General features: G+C 46.6%; 1 protein-coding gene across 1 annotated transcript in view; it reads left to right on the top strand.

Annotated features, from left to right (window-relative positions):
- The window catches only part of MYH10 (myosin heavy chain 10), a 135,947-nt gene that overhangs the window by 27,390 nt on the left and 86,813 nt on the right, over window positions 1–21,744 (top strand). Inside the window, 2 exon segments of the mRNA XM_084761535.1 lie at window positions 747–903; window positions 14,789–14,816. Coding sequence (XP_084617661.1) covers window positions 747–903; window positions 14,789–14,816 — 185 coding nt within the window.

Here is a 21,744-nt window from a genome sequence, read left to right as displayed (position 1 = left end):
TCCAAGCAAGACATTCATACACATAACATTAAGTAACTCTACAAATGATTTTTTAAGGAATATTTTAATCACTTTTCAGATAAATTGGGAATATTCTTCCTTGGCATTATATATACCCAAACTTAGCAAATGGCATTTTCTTAAAGATTAGCTGTAACATGGGGTCTAAACTACACTAACAAGCTTTCTTAAATTTGTGTATTCATGAGAGGGTAAATGTGAAAAGAAAGACCAATAATATGGTTTTTGAACTCTGTTGAAATCATGAACTGTGGCACGTGCATCTTACAGGTGAGGGTCATTTACAGAATTGACTCAAGAACAGTACCCTAAGAAAATGCTCTGCTAAAACTACTAGGAGTTTGTGGGAAAGTGTCCTGGTGAGATGACTTAATTTGGGAGATAGTTGTCTGAAGAATAAAGATCTCCTGTTTAAATGCCCATAGTGTTTTCTGCCTTATGGTTAGTCCTGAGTGATGAATACAGATTTTGTTTGTCTGGTTTTTTTTTTTTTTAAGATTTATTTATTATTTACACAGTATTCTGCCCACACGTGTGCCTGCCCACCACAAGAGGGCACCAGATCTCATTACAGATGGTTGTGAGCCACCATGTGGTTGCTGGGAATCGAACTCAGGACCTTCAGAAGAGCAGCTGGTGCTCTTAACCTCTGAGCCATCTCTCCAGCCCTGTTTGTCTGTTTTTCACTTTTCTGTTTCTTAACTTTGTATTTGTTTTTATTCTAGACTTACTCTGGACTCTTCTGTGTAGTGATAAATCCTTACAAGAACCTTCCGATTTACTCTGAGAATATCATTGAGATGTACAGAGGGAAAAAACGCCACGAGATGCCGCCACACATCTACGCCATATCAGAGTCCGCTTACAGATGCATGCTTCAAGGTAAGCGGAGACACGGGAGCAAGAAGCACGTGGACACTGTTAGATAAAGCTCTTTAATGTCTTGATCTGACCTACAAAAGGTTTTCATTTTACTTTTAAGAATTAAAAAGTAGGCCAGGCAAGGTGGTACTGAAGAGGCAGAGGCAGGTGCATCTCTGAGTGTGAGGGCAGCCTGGCCCACATAGCAAGTTCCAAGGCAGTTAGAGTTACACAGTGAAAGCTTGTCTCAATCAGACAATGATAAATAAAGTGTTTATTGTTGAAAAGTTAGTGACTTTTAAGATTCAAATAGATGATGAGGCTGTTTTCTACAGAGAGCTGAAATATGGTTGCTGCTTCGTAACAATTCTTCATGTACTTTTTTGTTTGTTTTGTTTTGTTTTTTGTTTTTTTGAGACAGGGTATCTCTGTATAGCCTTGGCTGTCCTGGACTCATTTTGTAGACCAGGCTGGCCTTGAACTCACAGCAATCCACCTGCCTCTGCCTCCTGAGTGCTGGGATTAAAGGCGTGCACCACCACGCCCAGCTCTTCATGTACTTTTTAATGCATGTTCCAACTCCACCACAAACTAGCACAAGTAACACCCCATTGTATCAGGCTTTACAGCTGGTAGGAAAGGGCTGGGGGGGGGGGCAGGGTCAGCAGTAGGGCATTTGCTTAGCATGTGTGACGCCCAGGGTTCAGTCCATCCGCAGCATTGCAAAGTAATATGAAATGAAAACAAGCTGCATAGGAAGAACACAAATCCAAGGCCTGCCTGGATTCAGGATGAGTTCAAGGCCACCCTGGGTGAATTACTGAGATATTGTTTCACAATAAAAATATGGTCTGGGGATACAGCTCCTTGGGTTCAGTCTGTGGTACTGCCAAATATAGATAGGTAGGTGAATGAATGAATGAATGAATTAGTTAATTAATTAATGACTTACCATAAGAGTAATAGGAAAGGTGGATACATCATTGAGTGAGGGAGAATTATAAAATCTTACTTGTAGTAAATGCATATAAAGAGATAACAAAAGTTTTGTTTTTTTAAAAAAAGTTATTATGTATGCAGTGCTCTGCCTGCACATACACCTGCAGGCCAGAAGAGGGCACCAGATCTCATTATAGATGGCTGTGAGCCACCATGTGGTTGCTGGGAATTGAACTCAGGACCTTGGGAAGAGCAGACGGTGCTCTTAACCTCTGAGCCATCTCTCCAGCCCAACAACAAAAGCTTTTAAATGTGTTGATTGATTGACATTAATTGCTTTTGGATTAGAATGAATTATAGACTTTTGAGTCCTTCATTTAAGCCCTGACTTTGAACAATGGTTTATGGAAGGATTTTTTTTTTAAAGTCTGACCATATAGTGCGCCTCGTGAGACAAGAGTGCGAAAGGCACCTACCCCCTTTGCCTGAGTCCGTGATCCTTGTTTCAGCTGAGCTTGTCTCTCCAATGCCTGGATTTCTATAGAAAAGAGAAGTTGCCAGAAGGCTAGGGTAGGCTCTCCTATACACGATTCTAATTTCTTTTAAAAGGAGAAAATATTGCAGCCTCCTGAGCATAATGTACAAGTCAGGAAGAATTTTAGAATCTGTTGTTAATATAGCAAGATCAGCTTAAAAACAATATGGCTATGTTTGCTATGTTAGTTTGGACTTCGTAGCCAAGAGAAACATGTGGAAAACGTTATCAGACAGCTGAGACTTACACCATCCCACAGTCCTCTGTGTGATCCTGGAGCTGCGACAAAAGTATGTCTTCTTCGGGTGTGCATCAGAGGGCTGTGTCCTTGTCAGCGCTGCTGTCGTATATGTGAGGTATATGGCGTGTGCTACACAGTTGCTGAGTGTCACGGGACTGGTACAGACAGTCGAGTACCCCCCAGGGATAGACAGACATTTTAAGTGTTTGGCTAGGTTGAGTGGAGAGCTGACTCTGCTGCAGTGGCTTCACGAGCAACCGTTAAGTCCTGTGACTGGTTCCCAAGTCAGCCTGGAAAAAAGAGGGGCGTATGATGTGAGGAAGGTGCGGTCTGCGAGCATGTGGCATCATCACCACTCATGTTAGAGTGGACAGCTCAATTATAATATTTACTGCATTTATCTCTTATACCACGGCACAAAGGAATTAAATAACGTGACCAAGAACATGTCGCGAGAACCTGACATATTTCTTGTTTTTTGGTTTTGAGATAGGGTCTCTGCAGCCCAGGCTGACCTCAGATTCACAGAAGTGACTTCCTGCTTCACCCTCGAGTGCCAGGCTCAGGAACTTGAGCTGCCACACATGGCTGCTGCTTGAAACATCCTTACGCACATTAAATGAAAATCAGCGATCATAAAAACAATTTAAAGTTTGATACAGAAGCCAGGAGAGGAGGCAGAGGCAGGCGGATCTCTGAGTTCAAGGCCAGCCTAGTCTACAAAGCAAGTTCCAGGACAGCCAGGGCTGTTACACAGAGAAACCCTGTCTTGAAAAAAAAAAAAAAAAAAAAGATACATAAAACTACCTCTGCATTCCATTTGGGGGTGGGGAACAGAGCTCCCACAGTATTCAGTTTAGGCCTTCAGTAACGTGTGGACAGCCAGCCTACAGCACAGTGAGAGAGGCGGACAGAGCTCACACAACGTATGCAGTTCAGGCCTTTGGTACCGCGTGGACAGCCAGCCTGCAGGGTTCCTCTCAACTTGATATTAGAGTCAATTCCCCATTAACCTGTCTGGATTTTTACAATTCTGCTTCTTTCATGAGTGGAGTATCATCTGAGTCCTATGCTATGCCATTACTTTGGCCACGCATTCTTCATCTTCAAATTTTCTGATAGAAATGTTGAAAGGTGTGTTTTTAAGAAATGTAAGGACCAGAAAGAAGGCTTAGTGGGTAAGAGTGGGTAAGACTGCTCTCCCAGAGGCCCAGGCTCAATTCCCAGCATCTATGTGGAGGCTTGCAACTGTCTGTGACTCCAATTCCCTGGGATATGGTGCCCTCTTTTGGCCTCCATGGGCACTACAAGCACATGGTACCCAACATACACACAGGCAAAACACTTAAGTATACACATAAGAGGCTGGAGAGATGGCTCAGCAGTTAAGAGCATTGGCTGCTCTTCCACAGGTCCTGAGTTCAATTCCCAGGAACCACATGGTGCCTCACAACCATCTATACTGGGATCTGATGCCCTCTTCTGGCCTGCAGGCATGCACACTGCATACAAAAATACATACATACATACATACATACATACATACTGTATATATATAATAAACAAACAAATGAACATATAAAACACAAAATAAAGATAAATAAATCTTTAAAAACCTTAATTTTTCTTAGGTGTGGAATCTAAGGGGTTGGTAAAATGCAGACTGCCTGGAACATACTGGGTGCTCAGTAAATATTTGTTGAATGAATGGGCAGAAGCAGAGCTCTTGGTTGTGAATTAGATTGCAAAAAAAGTCCCATGTTCAGCAGAAGTTTGGGACAGCAATATTGACAGAGCTAAAGCAGTCCGTCAGTCTGTCTGTTCGTCAGAAGGCAGATGCACATGAGAAGGACGCAGTGGAGCTTGGGAGCAAGGGAGAGGTGGGAACCTGGAGCCTTGTCTAGGTTCTGTGATTGAAACGGTAATTTGGAAAAACATACCTGAGCTAAAGAAAAGACGTAGACCTTCCAGGCAGACAGGCCACAGGGCAGAGGATCTTCATGGAGGGGTCTTCAGTGTCAGACCGCTCATTTGTAGTATTGACACCAAAGGCCCCCTCCACCCCAGCCAGCTTCCCTTCGGGAACAGCAGTCCTGCGACACAGCCTAGCTGCACGGACTGGACAGTGGCCTCAGAGGCTCCTTGGCATGTTGTAACTAACTGCTCACGCGTGTGGTGCTTTCTTGGAGTCTTAGGAGGAAGCGCAACACACCTTGCTCTGCTGTGTATCTTAGCTGTATCTGAACCTGTATCGACCCTCCCTCCTTCCTTCCCTCCCTCCTTCCCTCCCTCCCTCTCCCCTCCCTCCTTCCTTCCCTCCCCCTCCTTCCCTCCCTCCTTCCTTCCCTCCCCCTCCTTCCCTCTCCCCCTCCTTCCCTCCCTCCTTCCTTCCCTCCCCCTCCTTCCCTCTCCCCCTCCTTCCCTCTCTCCTTCCTTCCCTCCCTCCTTCCCTCCCTCCCCCTCCTTCCCTCCCTCCTTCCCTCCCTCCCTCTCCCTCCCTCCTTCCTTCCCTCCCCCTCCTTCCCTCCCTCTCCTTCCCTCCCCCTCCTTCCCTCCCCCTCCTTCCCTCCCTCCTTCCTTTCCTCCCCCTCCTTCCCTCCCTCCTTCCCTCCCTCCCCCTCCTTCCCTCCCTCCTTCCCTCCCTCCCTCTCCTTCCCTCCCTCCTTCCCTCCCTCCCTCTCCCTCCCTCCTTCCTTCCCTCCCCCTCCTTCCCTCCCTCCTTCCTTCCCTCCCCCTCCTTCCCTCTCCCCCTCCTTCCCTCTCTCCTTCCTTCCCTCCCTCCTTCCCTCCCTCCCCCTCCTTCCCTCCCTCCTTCCCTCCCTCCCTCTCCCTCCCTCCTTCCTTCCCTCCCCCTCCTTCCCTCCCTCTCCTTCCCTCCCCCTCCTTCCCTCCCCCTCCTTCCCTCCCTCCTTCCTTTCCTCCCCCTCCTTCCCTCCCTCCTTCCCTCCCTCCCCCTCCTTCCCTCCCTCCTTCCTTCCCTCCCCCTCCTTCCCTCCCTCCTTCCTTCCCTCCCCCTCCTTCCCTCCCTCCCCCTCCTTCCCTCCCTCCTTCCTTCCCTCCCTCTCCTTCCCTCCCTCTCCCTCCCTTCCCTCCCTCCCTCTCCTTCCTGCCCCCCTGCATCCATCCCTTCCCCTCCAAGCTCTCTGCTTGGTTCCCCCCATTCTTTGATGCTGCTGACCATCAAAGAGGCAGGGCTCTCTTTCCCTCAGGCTTTGCTGTGATCCTGTGTTGGGAGCTACATCGTTTTTCATGACAGCCCTCCCCACCCCCACCCCCACCCCCACCCCCACCCCCACCCCCACCCCCCACCCCCACCCCCACCCCCCACCCCCACCCCCACCCCCCACCCCCACGCAGGCTTCATCTCATTTGTGCTACCAATTTCTGTGGTGACATTGCAGACTTTTTCATCTGTTGAATCGCCTGGTTTTTCAATATTTCACAAATTCTATTGCAATGTCCTTCCAGATGGGTGGTCCATGCGGGAAATGTATATATATTCTTGCTTCCTGTGGACGCTGTTGTCCCTCGGCGAGCTCTCTCAATGCAGCACTCTCTCGAAGCCTAGCCCTCAGCCCTGTCATTCTTCATTATCCAGTTTGTCAGAGTTCTCAGGCCGGCGGAGCGAGGCTACGGTGCTTCTCGGCATCCTTCCTCGGGGTGCTGGTCCTCCTGGAGTATGCAAGTGGGCAGATTGGCCCTGCCATAAATCATGATGCAGCTTGCCGGCTCTATCTGCAGAGTGAGGTGACGGGCACGCCCTGTCCATGGCCCTGTGTGCTTCAGAGCTCTGCCTCCTTATGTGTTCCGCAACTTCCCATAGAGCAGCTTGTTCTTATTTCTGAGAAATTAGAAGTCACCAGAGAACTGTCCCAGATTCCCCAACCAGATTTATAAACCATCTACTGCCGTGTCTGCGGCTGTCCAAGGCAGCCCGCCGTCCCTTCGTCTCTCTCCAGGAATCTCACAGTGCGGCTTGCCTTGAGTCACCATCTGCTGCCTTGCTTTTGACGCCTTCCCAACAGCATTAACTGTGCTAATCATTTCCCTTGGCCTAAAAAATATGATTTACATATCACGTGTTCTCCTTGTCACTGTCAGTTTTGAAGCATTGTCCGTGGTTAGGCAGATGGGATGCCACGGTCCACGGCAGAAACTTGATGCTCTGTCTTCTCAAGGACCCTAAGACAGGCTTTGTTTGAGCGTGAGAAGGAAGGAGGGAAGAAGGCGTTAAGAAGTGGTGTCGCCGTGATCACCCGGAGGGACAGATGCCACTTCTGCTCCCCCCACTGTTGCTGCAGCAGATAATACAGCTGATGCCTTGGGGGAGTACAGGGAGAGTGGGGCCGTGAGGACAGAGGGAGATGCCAGATGCTCCTCGGGATTTAGTGTTAAGTAAGGTATAAAAGAATATGAGAGATGGGATTTAACAGTTTAGTAAGCGGGACTTGGAAAATAAATGTATAGGGCAGCTGCCCGTCAAGCAGGAGGGACATTTTCAAACTTGAAGCAAGTTCTGAAGAAGGCCACCAATAAAATCCTCAGTTCCTAAAAGAAGAAACAATGGGCCACAATCTCTGACCACAGTGAATAAGACAAAGTATTAATGCTAAGATTTCCCAGTGGGTTGGCTGCTGTGGGAGTGTGTATAATACGTTGTTATTTCACCGTTGATCATGTATCTGTGTGGGCTTTGGTGAGAGAAGACATCAGGAAGTATATTGTAGATTCTTGACCACAACAACATATATATGCAAAAATAAATCAAATGTTGAAAGGCTTGCTTTTAAGAAAGTAAGGTCCTAGATGCCTTAGTGGGTAAGACTGCTCTTCCAGGGGTGCAGGTTCAATTCCCAGCACCCACATGGCAGCTCACAACTGTCTGTAACTGTAAATCCAGTTCCAGGAAATCTGACACTTACACAGTCATACATACAGATAAAACACCAAGGCACATAAAAATAAAATAATTGGCCAGGTACAGTGGCACATGCCTGTAAACCCAGCACTTGGGAGGCAGAGGCAAGCAGATCTCTTGATTTTGAGGCCAGCCTGGTTTACAAAATAAGTCCAGGACAGCTAAGGTTATACAGAGAAACCCTGTGTGGAAAAACTGAGTGAATGAATGAAAATTGTTTTTAAATGGGAGAGTTGAGGCAAAAGTCACTTTAAGAAACACTTATAGGGCCAGGTGTGGTGGCGCACGCCTTTAATCCCAGCACTCGGGAGGCAGAGGCCGATGGATCACTGTGAGTTCGAGGCCAGCCTGGTCCACAAAGTGAGTCCAGGACAGCCAACGCTACACAGAGAAACCCTGTCTCAGAAACAAACAAACAAACAAACTTATAGATCTAATTTTATTAGCCAACAAAAATTTATAGCAGACTTAGGCAATTTACCTAGCAAGGAAGACAAAAGATTTTATGACCACTTGTGGCCTGTGCACTCTCAAGTGAGCTAGTCTGTGTTTTGTTCACAATTAAAAAAAAAAAAGCTTTCTTCAAAAGCATTAGCAGTAACGTGAACCTAAACCAAAGGGGGATGTATTAAAAGACTCCTGCGTTCTGTTGTTGACCTGGCAAGTAAAGCTAGGAGCCGACTACGAGTGCACTGTAAAATAGAGGTTTAGCGAGGGTGTCCGGGAGATCCTCAGGAATGATAAAGGCCGCGGCACTATTACAAAGATCCAGTTGACCCGTAGTAAGCCTGGACAGAGCAGTGCCCTTGCGGGTACTGAAGGGACTGGGGCTGACGCTCCGCCTTCGTGTCTACATCATAAGGCCTGAGCAGTTGTAGAGACAGCGTCTATTACATTTAAGGCCCAGCTGGTTCCTGTTCTGTGAGTGGATTTAGACCACCACTCGGTGCAGAGCAATCTCTGCTGTCTGGAGGACTTGGGTTTTAAGTGACAGACATCGCAGTTGCTTTGACTGGAGGATGGCCTCAGTGGCTTCCCGACAGTCCTGTCGGCCTGTCATGGTGCCTGGAGGCTGCTCTTGTAGCTCTTCTGTGGCAGATGTCATGCTGAAGAGTTCTGCAGAGCGCTCCCCAGCATGGCAGGCACCTGTACCCCTTCTCCTGCCGGAGGTGTGAGCACCCTAAGAAAAGACTGCTATCCTTCAGAAATGGCCCTTGAAACTTCTAAAATCAACCGAGAAACTGAGTCACGCTTTCTACATGGAGAGTTAAAGGCGAGATGTTTAGGAAGGCAGAAAACCTGTGACACCAAACACCTCGGCCCTAACAGTAATTGTACTTTTAACACCTTATCTATAGGTAAGAGGCAGCCTAACAACAAGTATATGTCACTTACAAGAAAGACGCCTCAAGATAGCCAGACAGTCAGCATTTGAGGATGAGCAGGTACCTTAACCTGCCCTCCCGCAGGCCCTGAGTTCAATTCCCAGCATCCACGTCGTGGCTCACAACCGTCTGTGATGGCTCTGAGGCCTCTTCTGGTGCTGGTGCGCAGGCACACATTCAGACAAAGCACTGGTAGCCACCATAAAACACATGAACAACAGATATGGGAAAGGGGGCATTTTGTGCTGGGAAAAGGAATCTTTCGTAAGTGGTATGGCTGTGTTTGGCCTCTGAGATGTGGAAGTGGACAGTGGGAAATATCCCCAGCTTACTAAGCAGGAGATGTAGGGGAACCATTCCAGTAACACTGTCGGGGACTTGATTTCACTGGGGAGGGAAATTGTGGTAAATATTACGGAGCAAGCTAAGAAGTGGGAGAGTGTGGAGAATGAAAGGGTTGGGGGGACTGAAGTTGACATCGCAGAAGAGAAACGTGAAAGGTACAAGCATTTGTGGCTTGCTTGCATATTTTCAGCAATCGCTCATTATAGCCAAAGACAAATCAGTGCTCCGGATACACACTGTCTTTTATAAAAGTCTAGGATATCACAGTCGTCTGCAGTTCGGCCTTTTGAGTGCCGCCTTCCTTTGCTGGTGCGCTGGCTGCGGTTGAGATGGTTCAGCAGTGCGTCTCTCCTCTGTAGCGCTGGCAAGTGTTCCGCTGTGAGCATGTCTCCTGCCTTATTCACGAACTGCACGTGTGTGGAGCCTCCATTTCACCTGGGTCAGTTCTTGAGTTTATAAGATGTTACCAAAACAGTCTGCATTCTTTTTAGCAGTAGGTGAGTTCCAATTTTTCCAAACCTTTGTCAGCTTTGGGTTTGCCAGTTAAGTTGTAGTCTCTCTGAGGTCGGCTGTAGTTTCTAATTGTGTTTGTGAGTGTCTCAAAGGTCCTGTACCCCAGCACATCTGCTGTAGTTTCTTGTGCTTCTATGTTGCTCCAGTGCATCTTTTATTTTATTTTATTTTATTTTATTTTATTTTATTTTATTTTCAGGAATTTTTTATATATTTATTTACTTTATGTATACAGTGCTCTACTTGCATGCACACCTCCAGGCCAGAAGAGGGCATCAGATCACACTATAGATGGTTGTGAGCCACCATGTGGTTGCTGGGAATTGAACTCAGGACATTTGGAGGAGCAGCCAGTGCTCTTAACCTCTGAGCCACCTCTCCAGACCCTCTAGTGCATCTTTTGGGGGAGGGCAGAGTTGGGGGGGGTGGAATCTCTGTTTCTCTGTGTAGCCCTTGCTGTCCTGAAACACTCTCTGTAGACCAGGCACCACCGCTGCCTTGTATTCCTTTTTGCTTTTCCATGTGCAGGTAATGAGAGTGGACACCTTGCCCTCTTCGCGGTCTCAGGTGTACGGCCTTCACAAAGATGGTGGCGCTGGCGTGGGTTAGGTAGATGCAGGCTAAGCAGTTCTCCCATACCTCTTTTTGGTTTTTTGAGACAGGGTCTCTCTGTCCTGGACTCGCTTTTTAGACCAGGCTGGTCTAGAACTCCCAGCAATCTGCCTGCCTCTGCCTCCTGAGTGCTGGAGTCAGGCGTGTGCCACCACACAGGGCTTTTTCCTCCTTTAAAATCATGAATGGATTGCCCCCACCCCAAATGCTTTTTCTCCATCTATTCAGTGATGAGGTAGTTTGTCTTAGACTCGTAGCCCAGTGAATTAATCTAAGGATAAGCAGCAGCACTTGCCCATTCTATGACTTGTTTTATATATTGCTGGATATTATTTGCTATCACTTTGTTAAGAACTTTTGTGTTTATTTGTGAGATAGATGCTTTCTGCTATATTTTTCTTTCAGGCTAAAGTAAGCCTTGCCTCTTAGAGTAGGCTGGGAACTGTTTCTCCCTCTTCCTGGAGACTGTAGAAAGTTAGAATTATGTCAACCTTAGGTATTCCTTCGATAAGCTTCACTTTTTCATAGGATGGATTTTAATTATGTAGTCAGTTTCTTTGATGCTTATAATAGGGCTTCGAGTTGTTGGTTTTTCGTTTTGTTGTAAGTAAGCCCCCTCCCCCAACCCTGTTTTCTACTATGTTACGTTCTGTTTTTTATTGCTTCCTCTCTTGGGGTTTCATTCGCTCTTTCCTAGGCTTTTATGGTGGGAGCTGAGATTGTTGATTTGAGCATTCCCACTGCTGAGTGTGTGGTTTATGTCAACGAAACTAAGTTCCTCCTCCTGTGGTTTTTGGAAGGGGCTTTGGAAACCACTGAGCTTGCTGTGCTAGCACACATGTAGTCTCTTTATAAGGCTAGTTGGATTTTTTTTTTTTGAGACAAGGTTTTTCTATGTAGCCTTGGCTGTCCTAGACTCACTTTGTACACCACACTGGCCTCAAACTCACAGCACTCCGCCTGCCTCTGCCTTCCTGAGTGCTGAGGCTAAAGGTGTGTGCCACCATACCCGGCGGCTAGTTGCATTTTTGAACTAGATTTCTTTTCACCAATAAATCTCACTATCTAGTTACATTAGTGGGTGTGCAGAGTTGGAGGTCACTGCGCTGTCGTAGCGCTGCTCGTGTGCTTCAGGAATGGAGGGGTCCGTGAAGCCACACAGATGAGGGGGCAGTGTCATTGAGTTGGAGGGATCCTGAAGGTTCTCAGGCCACTCCCCCTTCGTGCTAATGAGAAACTGGGGCTCAAAATCCACAGCGGTCAGAGAGACAGAGAATAGAAGAGTCTGGGTAGAGGAGGGTTGACTGTCACTGCTGCTGGAGGGTCAGTGCGCTCGAGGAGAAGGAAGGAGCCTGGAGATGCTCGGGGCGGAGGTCTTAGTTCCAGGCAATGGTCCAGACCCAGGGAGGGCTTTAATGATGCATTAGGAGGCTATTTAATTTGCCGTGTGTGTGTGTGTGTGTGTGTGTGTGTGTGTGTGTGTGGTGTTTTGGTTTTGGTTTCTTTTTTTTTTTTTTTTCCTTATACTTCTCTTTTTTTTTTCTTTTCTTTTTTATACTGGCTGGTGAATTTTGTTGTTGTTGTTGTTGTTTTGCCTTTGTTTTTTGTTTTTTGAGACAGGGTCTCTCTGTGTAGCCTTGCCCGTCCTGCACTCGCCTTGAACACCAGGCTGGCCTCAAACTCACAGCGATCCACCTGCCTCTGTTGAATTCTTGAGCTTAAGTCCCTCAAACACGCTAGGCAAACACAGATCCATCGAGCTACACCTTAGCCCAGTGTTTTAGTTTTTTTAATGTGGAAAAAAATACTCATTTTCAAGAAAAACTTTTCAATACTCGGTATCATGGTGTTGTATAGAAATCACTCGGGCCAGGAGAGTCCAGGGGCTCTGCGCCTGGCGTGTTGGCATACACCTTTAATCCCTGCGTGCAAGCAGAAGCAGGCTGCTTTCTGTGCATTTGAGGCTAACCTGGTCTTTATAGAGAGTTCCAGGACAGCCAGCGCCACATGGAGACCCTGTCTCAGAACAGTAGATGAAACTGGCTAAGCCGTGCCTCCCTTCTGTTTGTCGTACAGGTGGTTTTTAGTTCCTTTTTCATACATTTCCCCATTTTTCATACTTGTCCCGAGTACGGGAATGTAGGATGGGAGGAGTCATCTTTAAAGGTCTGTAGCACAGTAGGGCGACCATCGTTGACAGCTAATTGTAGATTACAGAATAGCTAATAGACAAGATTTTGAATGTTTTCAATATAGAGCATTAGCTGTCTGAGGTGGTGACTAGTAAAGTCACCCCATCATATCATGATATATGTGTTAAATACATACATTGAGATAATCACATTGTATCTCATATAGGAGAACAATTTGTAAGAATATTTTAAAATCTTATTTAAAAAATAGATTTGCAGTGGGTGTAGTAGCTCGCGCCTTTAATCCCAGCATTTGGGAGGTAGAGGCAGGTGGATCTCTGAGTTCGAGGCCAGCCTGGTCTATAGAGTAAGTCCAGGACAGCCAGGACTACACAGAGAAACCCTATCTCAGAAACAAACAGACAGACAAACAAAAACACTTGAGCCAAGTGGGCAACTGGCACACAGTTTTAATCCCAGAGCTCGGAGGCAGAGGCAGATGGATCTCTGTGCGTGGAAGGCCGTCCTAGTCTATGAACAGCGTTCCAGGAAGCCAGGGCTACATTGAGAGACTCTATCTTTAAAAAACAAAACCAAAAAACTAGAGTGCAGGAACAGGTTCTTTTGTAACTTAGTTTAAATATAGACTATATGAAAAGATTCATTTAGTCTCCTGGGTACCTGGTGGCATCTGCCAGAGGAGCAGAGAGCAGAGACAGGGGGCAATAAAATAGCTCCTGTCCCAGGACCCGTGCCCCGCACAGGGCCTCTAAGAGCAGCGGCAGCCTTGTTCAGTTCCCTTAACAACACAACAGCTGGGATGTAGTTCCATGGCTGAGTGCTTGTCTGACATACATGGAGCCCTGGGTTCAATCCCCAACACCACATGTGCACGTGCGTACACACACACACACACACACACACACACACACACACACACACACACGAGAACATGTGCTAGAAGCAGAGGGGACTTAGGTCCTTACCCTGATCTGCATGTCCCCTGCTCGCTGTGTGATTTAGGGAGATTACCCAAGCTCATCTGTGCAATAGGAATAACAGTGCTTGCAGGTAATTAGAAATTAGAAATCATACACTAATAATTTTGTAGATGTGGATTTACTGCCTTTTTTTTGTTTGAAAAGCCTGAATGCTTAATTCACTTTGAAATATTAAAAATTGAATAATCATAAAACCATACTAGAGTCTTATTGTGCATTCCTGTTTGGAATCTGTTAGTCAGCTTTTTGTCTCCATTACAAATACCCAAGAAAACGGACACCATGACACACGCTTGTGATCCCAGTACTCAGGAGGGCAGAGGCAGGTGGATCACTGTGAGTTCGAGGCCAGCCTGATCTACAAAGCGAGTCCAGGGACAGTCAGGGATACACAGAGAAACGCTGTCTCGGAAAAAACAAACAAACAAATAAATAAAACAAATACCCAAGAAAAATGGCTTAAAGGAGAAATTATTGATTTTAGCTCACATTTCGGTGCCTCTGCCTGTGGTTGGCTGGCTCTGCTGCTGAGGGCCCAGAGGTGAGGCCAACATCATGGCAGGGAGGGTGTAGAGCAAAGCAGCGCTGCAGAGGGGGCGCCAGGGGCCCGGTGCTGCTCTCCAGGGACCGGGTGCTGCTCTCCAGGGACCAGGGACTGCTTCAGTTACTCCACCTGGGTCTGGCTTCCTAGGAACACTGTCAGTTCTGAGTCTATAAAGGGCTTAATCCATTGACGAGGTTAGAACCCAGAGGATCCAGTCTCTTCCCCATCAGCTGGCAGCCGAATCCTGGTGCAGGAACTTTCCAGATTCAAGCCGTAGCAGGTACAGCTGGGTACGAGGGCACGTGCCTGTAATCCCGTCACCAAGAAGGTAGAGGCAGGAGGGTCAGAAATCTAAGGTCATCCCCGATCACATAGCAAGTTCAAGGCCAGCCAGGGCTACAGGAGACCATGTCTCAGAACATCAAAACCATGTGTAACTTGACTTGAGACCATGGTCAGGTCTCACATAGTGGCCTCGCTGGGTGTGGGTGTTCATGAGGTCATCTAGAAGGCAGTGTTTCCTGTCTGGGTCCTTGTTAACCCCCGAGAGTGAGATCCAGCAGCGGGAGCAGAGTTGACTTGCCTCAATTTAGGACTGTGATTGAGTTCCAGCAGATTCGACCTCCACTTGAGAGGAGAATTGCTACTATTCTATAATGTGTTGTTGCAATGCTATTATTATATAGAACATTAAATCAGGCAAACAGTCACTCTTTTGTTTGTTTTTATTCTGTTTTACAGATCGTGAGGACCAGTCAATTCTTTGCACGTAAGTAAATGTTAAATATTCAGATTTGTTTCTGATTCTTCTGGGAAGTAGAGAATTGCTTTTGTGTTTGCAGGGAGGGTGTTGAGCAAGGGTGTAGTTTAAGAATTGTGTTTACTTTATGGCTAAGAGTGTACAAGGTGCTCACACCTGATGTGAGTTACTGCTTGGCTCTCAGACAAGATGTCTCACATTGGTAAGTTGAATTTGTAAAACTGACCTCGTTAGTTTATATGTCTAAGTATAGGATGGCCGGAGAGTTCAGCAATATATTAGTTTTACTCAGTAAGTATTTATCATCTCACGTGCCTATGTACTGTGTGGCACTGGACAGAACAGTACCCAGGGCAGGACAGTGGAAAGACGGCTTTGCCTGCACGTGGGCCCCGGGCTGGAAGAGATGAGCTAAGAGACTGTGGTGGTGCAAGCCATGGTTGTGAACCTACAAAGAAGCAGTTGAGTTTAAGGCGTGTTCAGTTTAGAAACCAAGATTATTGGGAGCTGGTGGTTTATGTGCCCAAGAAAATATAAAATATTATGGGGTATTTTTTATGCCCAAGAAAATCTACCAATAGATTTATTGGTAGAATTAGCCTGTCTTCCTACATGGTGGGAAGGAAGCAGACTGCAGTGGCAGATACCAAGCTTGGTTTAGGCCACATGCCGGCCGGGCAGCTGTGCTCATCCATTAGCTTGTAGAAAGCCGTCAAGGCAGGCCTGTGCTGCAAGCAGAGAACCAAGAAATCGCAGCGTGGGTGCTGTGGAAGCCATGTGCTGTGTGTGGATGCCTCAGGGTGCTGTGGAGGCTGTGTGCTATGTGTGGATGCCTCAGGGTGCTGTGGAGGCTGTGTGCTGTGTGTGGATGCCTCAGGGTGCTGTGGAGGCCGTGTGCTGTGTGTGGATGCCTCAGGGTGCTGTGGAGGCTGTGTCCTGTGTGTGGATGCCTCAGGGTGCTGTGGAGGCTGTGTGCTGTGTGTGGATGCCTCAGGGTGCTGTGGAGGCTGTGTCCTGTGTGTGGATGCCTCAGGGTGCTGTGGAGGCCGTGTGCTGTGTGTGTGTATGTCTCAGGAGATAAACCAGAGGAAGAAGAGCAGCAAAGTCCAGAATGATCCACAGGATGGGGCCTTTCCAGAGACGGGGAATGTCCAGGATGTCTGCTGCACTCAGAGAGGCAGAGGCAGATGGAGCTCTGTGAGTTCGAGGCCAACCTAGTCTACAAAGTGAGTCCAGGACAGCCAGAGCTACACAGAGAGACCCTGTCTCAAAAAAACAAAGCAAAACAAAAGGAGGAGGAGGAGGATGTTAAAAGGACTTAAATAGTGGGGTGAAGACACTGGAGCAGAGAAATAATTAGAGAAAAGCAAACAAACAGAAAAACAAGACTTACTGTTTTTCAGGTCAAGATTGTGAGCAGAGCAATAGCTGACTTAGAGACCAGTAGAAGCTTTTTAAAGATGTATTTATTATATACATACACCCACACATATATGTATTATATACGTATATTATGTATACAATGCTCTGCCTGCATGTACACCTGCAGGCCAGAAGAGGGCACCAGATCTCATTATAGACAGTTGTGAGCCACCATGTGGTTGTTGGGAATTGAACTCAGGACCTCTGGAAGAGCAGTCAGTGCTCTTAACCTCTGAGCCATCTCTCCAGCAGAGGGATTTTTTTTTAAATCCCATTGGTGCTTTTAATGTGGCCAAGATAGGAAGTGAGGGAGAGTGGTTTTAAGAGTAGCGGGATGGAAGCAGGAGGAAGGAGAATTTGGTGGGCGTGGCAGGCACCACGACTCTCCTGTGGGGTTGTCCACAGGCTGGAGAGCTGGATCTGAGAACCCATCCTGGGCTGCCTTCTTTTTCTCTTGGAATAGAACGCTTGGTGTTGAGTATGTGGTGGGAAGAGAGAGATGTGAGAGAAGAAAAGAGAGTCTGCTTTGTCGAATGAATTTTCTTCTCATCAGTTAGCCTCACAGTGTTACATAAAGAGCTCCCCATGAAGCCTCGTGGCCTAACAGCACGGTCAGTCCTGTGAGGTGACACAGCGGTTGCTTGTCGCCTCATATTGTCAAACCTTAGTTCGATCCCTGGAACTCACATGAAGGTAGAAAGATGAAGAGAACCTACTACATAAACTGTCCTTGTCCCCCCAACATGCCCCATGGCACTCCCACTCACACACTTAACGTATACAAATAATAAGTAAAATAAAAGTAACAATTTAAAAAGCCCAGCATAGTTGCATGGTCCTGCAGACTTCCCAGCAACTGTGTTGGGCTCGCATGGTTGACTTAGTATATAGGCCAGGCTTGGCCATCTCGAGGGGTTACCCCGCCTCTGTAGCCAGCTGTGGGTGCTGGCCAACTGTTGAACAGGCCATGGCTTCTCTGAGTATGCTCGCATGCTGGCTTTTAAAGGGACAGCTGTATTCCCTTCCATGTCCCTCTCCCAAGCCCGACAACCATGGCTGAGTCCACCTGCCACCTGACAACCACTACAAAGTGAAAAATGAAACAGTGAGCCGTCGCTGTGGCCCACCACCCAAGTGCTGGCACAAGACCAAGTCCAGCCAACAGAAGGGACAAGCTCAGTTCTCTTGTTGTGTTGTTTGGGACTAGGGTGACTGCTTTCTTTGCTGTTCCCGAGAGCTGACCGAGGGCCTCGTGGTGATAGGCAAGCACTGTCCCTCTGAGACATACCCCAGCCCTCTTTTTATTTTGAGACAAGTTCTCAAGCTAGACTTAAACTTACTGTGTACAGTTGAGGCTGGCCTTGAACCTGCAGTCTTCCTGCCTCAGCCTCCCAAGTCTGTGCCACCAGGGCCAACTGGGTGACTTTAATGAAAACCTTTGAGGATATGCGAAAACAACAGACCCCTTAGGAGGGAATTGAGAGGTTTTGGGGAGGGGGGAGGGGTGGCAGGGAGGCTTGAAGTGACCAGATCAGACTGAGTTGTCTGCACACAAGCTCGGGTGTATTGGTGCAGCTCTCTGGTGAAGTGATTCAAGCCCTGGGCCAGGGGAATGGTGATGTGTCCGGCCAGAGCCGGCTTTTTTCCATATAAGGTACTGGTTTGGCTGCCTGGTGGTCGTTGGGGATGAGGGGCTGGCGCCATAGCGGTAAGGGCTTTCCGGTGCAGATGGGGCGATCGGCCAGCGCCTTGCTGGTCTTGTCCTGGTCACAGCCTAACAGGAATGCCTGCTGTCAGTGACAGGAATGCCTGCTGTCAGTGGAATGAAAAGCGCGTGACCTGGGTTCAGTTCCCAGCACCCACATGACAGCTGATTTGCAGTCCTCATGTGGATTCCTAGGGCACGCATGTGGTGCAGCGGCATATATAGATTTATAGAATAAAGAGTAGATTATTGAATCTACTAACCTCAAATAATTTATATTGGTATTCAAATATTTCATATTGGTATTGTAGATTGATGGAAATATAAGGTTTTTCCCCCTTTTTCAATTTTTGTTTTATGTATTGTATATGGTATGTTAATGGAAACTTAAATTGTATATTGTATGCTGGTAGAAACTTAAGATCATTTTGTTTGACATTTATTTAATGTATTATACATGTACAACTTATTTGAAAAGGTGGAAAAATAACTGTTATAATTTGTTCACGATGGTCAGAGATAGAAATTGGTAGTTGGTAACTTATAAATCTTACTGGATACTAAATTACTTAATTATAGAATAAGCTCTATTTAGTTTTTTTGTATGTTTTCAAAGGAATAGATAGATGATGGATAGAAGAGATAGATAGATGGTCTTCAAACACTTCAGAGATCCACAGAAAATGGCATTTAATAATAAAGGGCTTTTATGACAGAGACACATCCGTTCCTGGCAGCACCTCCAGTCTAATTATGTGGGCATCAAGAAACGATAGTGGCAGATAGCCACTGGTCTGAGGAACTTTGCTTATCTCTACTGCTGATGACAGAATGACCACACACTATGATCAAGCCTGATACTGAGAAATTGGCTGCCCAGCCTTGCAGAGATTAGGTGGGCCAGTCCTTCAGGATTCCTGCTTCAGAGCAGTCTGTGAGATGCTTTGGGCTGGCTGAAGGCAGGATTCACCTACCATGGAGAGAAACTTGTGACAGTGCAGAAGCAGCCTTGGGCCTGCTGGCTGAAGGCTGGATGCCCCGACGATGGAGAGGAACTTGTGACTGTCCAGACAGTCAGCTCTCTGTCCTGTCAATACTTTTGGAAATTGCTTGCCTGCATTTATTTCTTATTATATAGTTTTTCCTTCTGGGGTCTCTAGGGTTGAAGACTAGATAGCCACAGTATTAATATAATTTTAGTTTAAAAAAAAAGAAAAAAGAAAAAATTTTAGATATTAGATTAAGAATAAGTAGCATAGGATAGATAGTGGAATAATTTCTTAAAAATTGTTAACTGCAAATGGAGTGGCCCTTGTAAATGTGACTTAATAGATAATTCTTATTTTGTTGTATATGGCTTATTTAATAGACAGGGGGAGATGAAGGAGAGATAAACATGTTTTTTGTTTAGATCACAAGTGGGGGATGAGAAAAAGACCTGTGAGAGAGCAGGTGATGTTTATCCCCTTAGAAGTCGAACCACCGTGTCGGGGAGATTGGTTATTAACCAGCTGAAAAACATCCTTGAACAAATTCTGAGAGGAGGTATAAATGTGAGCCAAAACCAGGAGGTGGGGCCTTTGGAGACTTGGGATAGTTTTGGCTGTTCATCACTTAGAGATGCTCCTAGAGAGAACCGCTCAAGGGAAGGCTTCGGGCTCCCAGCTCCTACTGGGGTTCCGGGTTCTGGTTACTCCAGGTCCCAGCAGAAGAAATCCTGCTGATTACGCCAGGAGAATCATTCCTCGGAACTGATATCCTTATGGTTTTGTTACTGTATTCTTTAATCTTCTTTTCCTGTTATTTAGGCCAGTCGGGTTATAAGTACGGCACTCTCAGTTAATAAGTTCATTATAAAATATATTTGCCAAGAAAATTGAGCCTACAGGCATATGTGTAGGCAAAACACCCATACGTATAAAATGAAAACAAGCACATATAAAAATATGTATATAGTTTGATAGTTGTCTTTAAACCTTACTTTTGTAGTCCTTTTGTTTTCTAATTGGCACTTCCTATGAAGGCTGAACTTCCAACTTACACCCTGCACCGCTTCTGCCCCTGTTGCCACCGGATGAGCTCTGAGAGCTGACCCGGTCGCATGAGCCTGCAGCCCACGCTTGCAGTCCACTGCTAGCCGCTGTGAGGACGCACCAGGCATCTTTGAAGAGAGCCACGGCTGAGCTGAAAGGGAAAATGTACCCCTGCCTGACCCCCCATGGCCTTAGTGTGGAGGCTGACAGAGCAGCCATGCCTGAGCCATCTGTAGAGGGCACTGACTTCGTGACTCTGATTTGGACACACTGATAACCCCAAGTCTCTCTTTCCTTTTAAATATATTTTAGTATAATGTAATAGTTCTCTCCAGTCAAAACGTGACATTTATGGTTTGGTTTGGTTTTGTGTGTAGCAATTATCTACCATATACGATACCCGGAGTGAGTCCTGTGCTGAGGGAAGTTGATTATTGCTAAGAGTAGCGTAGCTGAAAGTTTCAGGGTAAGCAAATGGGTAGAACTGGTTGAATAGGAGTGGAGGGTGTGGCTCACTTGGCAGAGTACTCGCCCAGCACGCACAGTGCTGTGGGTTTAATACCAAGATTACATAAGCCAGCATGAGGCACACCTGTTGTAGTGCCAGGTAGAGGCAAGTTCACGGCCATCTCTGGCTATATAGTGAGTTTGAACATAGCCGAAGCCAACTAAAATGACGGTACAGTATAGTTGGAATGCCATTGTGTGGTCAGATGGGCAGAAGATCATCTTAAGTCTCGTCCGTGATGCCTGTCATAGCCGCTTCAGATCCCAATGTAGTGGACGTTTTGGTTTCTTTAAAACTCAGTTATAGCTGGGCGTGGTGGCGCACACCTTTAATCCCAGCACTCGGGAGGCAGAAGCAGGGCGATCCCTGTGAGTTCGAGGCCGGCCTGGTCTACAAAGTGAGTCCAGGACAGCCAAAGCTAACACAGAGAGACCTTGTCTCAAAAAAACAAAACAAAAAAACATAAAAACTCAGTTATGCAGAGGCAGGTGGATCTCTGTGAGTTCGAGGCCAGCCTGGCCTACAAAGTGAGCTCAGGACAGCCAATGCTACACAGAGAAACCCTGTCTCAAAAAAAAAACCCAAAAAGACAAAACAAACAAACAAATTCAGTTATGTTATGTAAACATGTTTTTGTTTTAATCCCAAGTGTGGGATATAGTCCTGCCTTAGTTTATCCATGGCTGTTAACTGTAGTTGCCTTGTGTGGGGCATGGTCTTGCCTGCTCATCGGAGAGGGGTGTGGTCCTTCCCAGCTGCAGATAGTTGACTCTGAGAGGATATAAATACTAAGCGTGTGTATGTCGGGAGCAAGGGGGGGGGGGAGCTGCTTCGAGGGATGCTCCAAGAAGGAAGTCAGCTGCTGCTGGCTTTGCTGTTTGCTGGTTTGCTAGTGATCTGGACTGCTGCACATCCTGACAAGGAGATTGGAATTGCCCTAGGAACTAAGGCTAAAGAGGTCTACGCCCCTGTCCCTTCTTACTTTCCTTCTCTCCTACCTAGTGTTGGGGGTTGGAAGGGAGGTAGAGATATAAGAAAACAAAATAAAATAGATGAAAAGTATGCCAGCATCCCAATTTGCTTTTCTGAAAACTCTATTTTAGATGTCTTCAAGCCATAAACATTTGGGAATTTTTGGATTCCTCTCTTTAAATTATAACTATGTTATAAGCAAAAAAAGGAGCCACATGAAGCCGCTGATAGACATTTAAGAAGCTCTGGGTAGAAATATGTGTTTATTAATTTTCTTCTGAGGTGTGTGTGTATGGG

The sequence above is a fragment of the Acomys minous genome, assembly GCF_964271855.1.
Source record: "Acomys minous genome assembly, chromosome: 16".
Lineage (NCBI taxonomy): Eukaryota > Metazoa > Chordata > Mammalia > Rodentia > Muridae > Acomys > Acomys minous.
The sequence above is the reverse complement of the archived record's forward strand: the minus strand, read 5'-3'. Positions and strand labels throughout refer to the sequence as shown.